The sequence below is a fragment of the Atta colombica genome, unplaced genomic scaffold, assembly GCF_001594045.1.
Source record: "Atta colombica isolate Treedump-2 unplaced genomic scaffold, Acol1.0 scaffold106, whole genome shotgun sequence".
NCBI lineage: Eukaryota > Metazoa > Arthropoda > Insecta > Hymenoptera > Formicidae > Atta > Atta colombica.
In genome coordinates, this window is record NW_017259191.1 from 158,930 (window position 1) to 161,305 (window position 2,376).

The 2,376-nt window shown below is 33.2% G+C and overlaps 1 protein-coding gene across 1 annotated transcript in view; it reads right to left on the reverse strand.

The window, feature by feature from the left end:
* The window catches only part of LOC108691787 (serine/threonine-protein kinase OSR1-like), a 34,286-nt gene extending 31,983 nt beyond the window's left edge, over nt 1-2,303 (reverse strand). The window contains exon 1 of the mRNA XM_018199696.1: nt 1,989-2,303. Within this exon, the coding sequence (XP_018055185.1) occupies nt 1,989-2,038 (50 nt within the window). The 5' untranslated portion in view covers nt 2,039-2,303. The remainder of the gene's footprint in view (nt 1-1,988) is intronic.
* Nucleotides 2,304-2,376: the final 73 nt, after the last annotated feature.

The following is a 2,376-nucleotide window of genomic DNA, read 5'->3' on the forward strand; positions in this document are numbered from 1 at the left end:
AGAGACATGTATGCTTTAATATATATAGTGATAACAATAAATCACATGTTCGAGTGGAATTGGACGGTAAATAATCGCATGTTTCTTAGGATTTATATTCTTCAAATACTGATCTGTTAGCTTCCTTGACTTCACTGCGTGCCGACATGATTATTCTGTATATATACAAGTGTGCGATGTGAGATTTATTCTACTTACAATTTCTAGCGATTTTTATCTTTGCCTTTCACCCTGCAATTAACGTTCATTAAATTAATGTTTGCAAAATATTCAATTTGTTTTTTTAAAAACGGACATTTAGTCCATTTTAAGATTAGGAAAAACGATTAATTGAATAGTCCTGCGCGGCAAGTATAATAATTAAGAATAATTGCGCTGGGATTTTCGAAGAATTGAGATTTTGAGTTCCACTCTCGTTTGAGTTCACTTAATAACGCTCTTCATCAATGGAACCTTTATTCGACAAGCCCGCGCGCGCGAGGGTCAATTGCTTATTAACTCAAAGAGCCGTAGCGGCTATTAAACGATTTCATTGTCATTGAAATGGTTTGCAAAAAACGAAAATGGTCGTGTTCATCCGGAAACAAACATACGTGCGATTGATTAATCATCACGTATAGATTGATCTATCGTCGTTGTGGGAGAATTTCGTTTACAATTTAAACGGTCGTGATCGCGAATCAGAAGAAACGTTTTACTTCCTTCGGGCACATTCTGAAAAGTACCTCGTAAACATCGCACTTCGTAAAATGTAGCTCGCCATGTGTCTTTTTTATAGTCGCTTTAAACCTTAAACGAGTCGCCGGAAATGAGGCAATTTGGCGGTTACATTTATATGTCGGCTTATGAAATTAGACCAAATACGCTTGAAAATGATCTTGGAAACAACGCTGCATCAGCAGTCACTCAATGCTGTACAGCTGCATTCGGTGTATCATCAGATACGTCATCGTATACATTACTTGAAATTACGGTGTCATCACATGTACATTGCAGAATCACATGGCTACACTAAAGAATTACATATTTTACGTGCTGCTTCCTTTGTAAAAACATTCGAAATTGATTAGTCAAGTACTCAGTTTTAACAATAAAGTATCAAAAATAAAGATTTTAATAATAAAAACAGAATTTTAATTAAAAAATTAATAAAAATTAACTTTTCGTATTTTTCTTCTTTCTCTCTCTCTCTCTCTCTCTCTCTCTCTCTCTTTATTATTTTGAATTATTTATATATTTTACATATTTTTTGTAGAAACATTCTATTGTATGTAATTGATTTTTATCAATTTTAATAGTAGAGTATCGAATAAATTATAATTTGAATATAAAATTAATAGAAATTAACTTTTTGTATTAAGAAAAAAGAGAGAGAAACGCGCTTTTAAAATTTATGACGTATTTATTTCCTTTTCTCTCTTCTCTCTCTCTCTCTCTGTCTCTCTCGATTTATCTACATATTACAATAATAAGCATCTCATATTTCTCTAAAATTATCCATTCGTGACATTAAATATATCTATTCGCCGAATTAGGCAAATAAACCTTGGAATCCTATTGTATTGGAGTCCTATTCGATGCAGCTCTGATTCTCGAGTCACGTTAACATTTGAATGCCATCTTGATAGGCAAATAAAATTTAAAAGTGGATGGCCACATTTATGCTGAGAATACGAATCATCATTTGATTTCACGAATTATTTCATCATCTTTGCTCAAATCGATTAAAATGTCTATAAATTCTTTCCTTTAACAAATAAATATTAATATGGCGAGTTTAACTGTATCTATATTTAAAGATTCCAAAGTTATTAATTTATCATTAAATGCATCTGATTCTCATTACCATTGCATCCTAATATTTTTAAAAGAAATTTAAGGATCGTTCATTATTGCGTCAGTTATCTTTTGAGAAAATCTGGTTGAAAATATATGCTTCATCGATAAGATAAAAATAAGTCGTATAATCGATTTCTGATTAGTCTTACCTGGCGGATGTTGACTTTAAAGAGCCATTCGCATAGAGATCGGCTGCCATGTCACCGTACCGGTGTCAGCCCGATGGCATCCCGATCTTCGTGAAATGCTCTGAGGAATGTACAGCTGGGATCTTGTCGCTCTTGTTTATTCTTCCCTCCCTTCGTATTCCTTTGTATTTCTTTCGTAGAAAAGCAACAATCAACCGTATTTGGCAAGGATTCTTCGAAATTTTGTCACTGACAATCGTCAACCTTGACCAGGATCATTCTCATTGTGAATGAAACACCAATCGCTTCGGTCTAAACACGCTCGTATTATTGACATTATCTTCATATATCACAATACACGATATTGCCGGTTCTTATATGGTATATATATATATATATATATCCACAT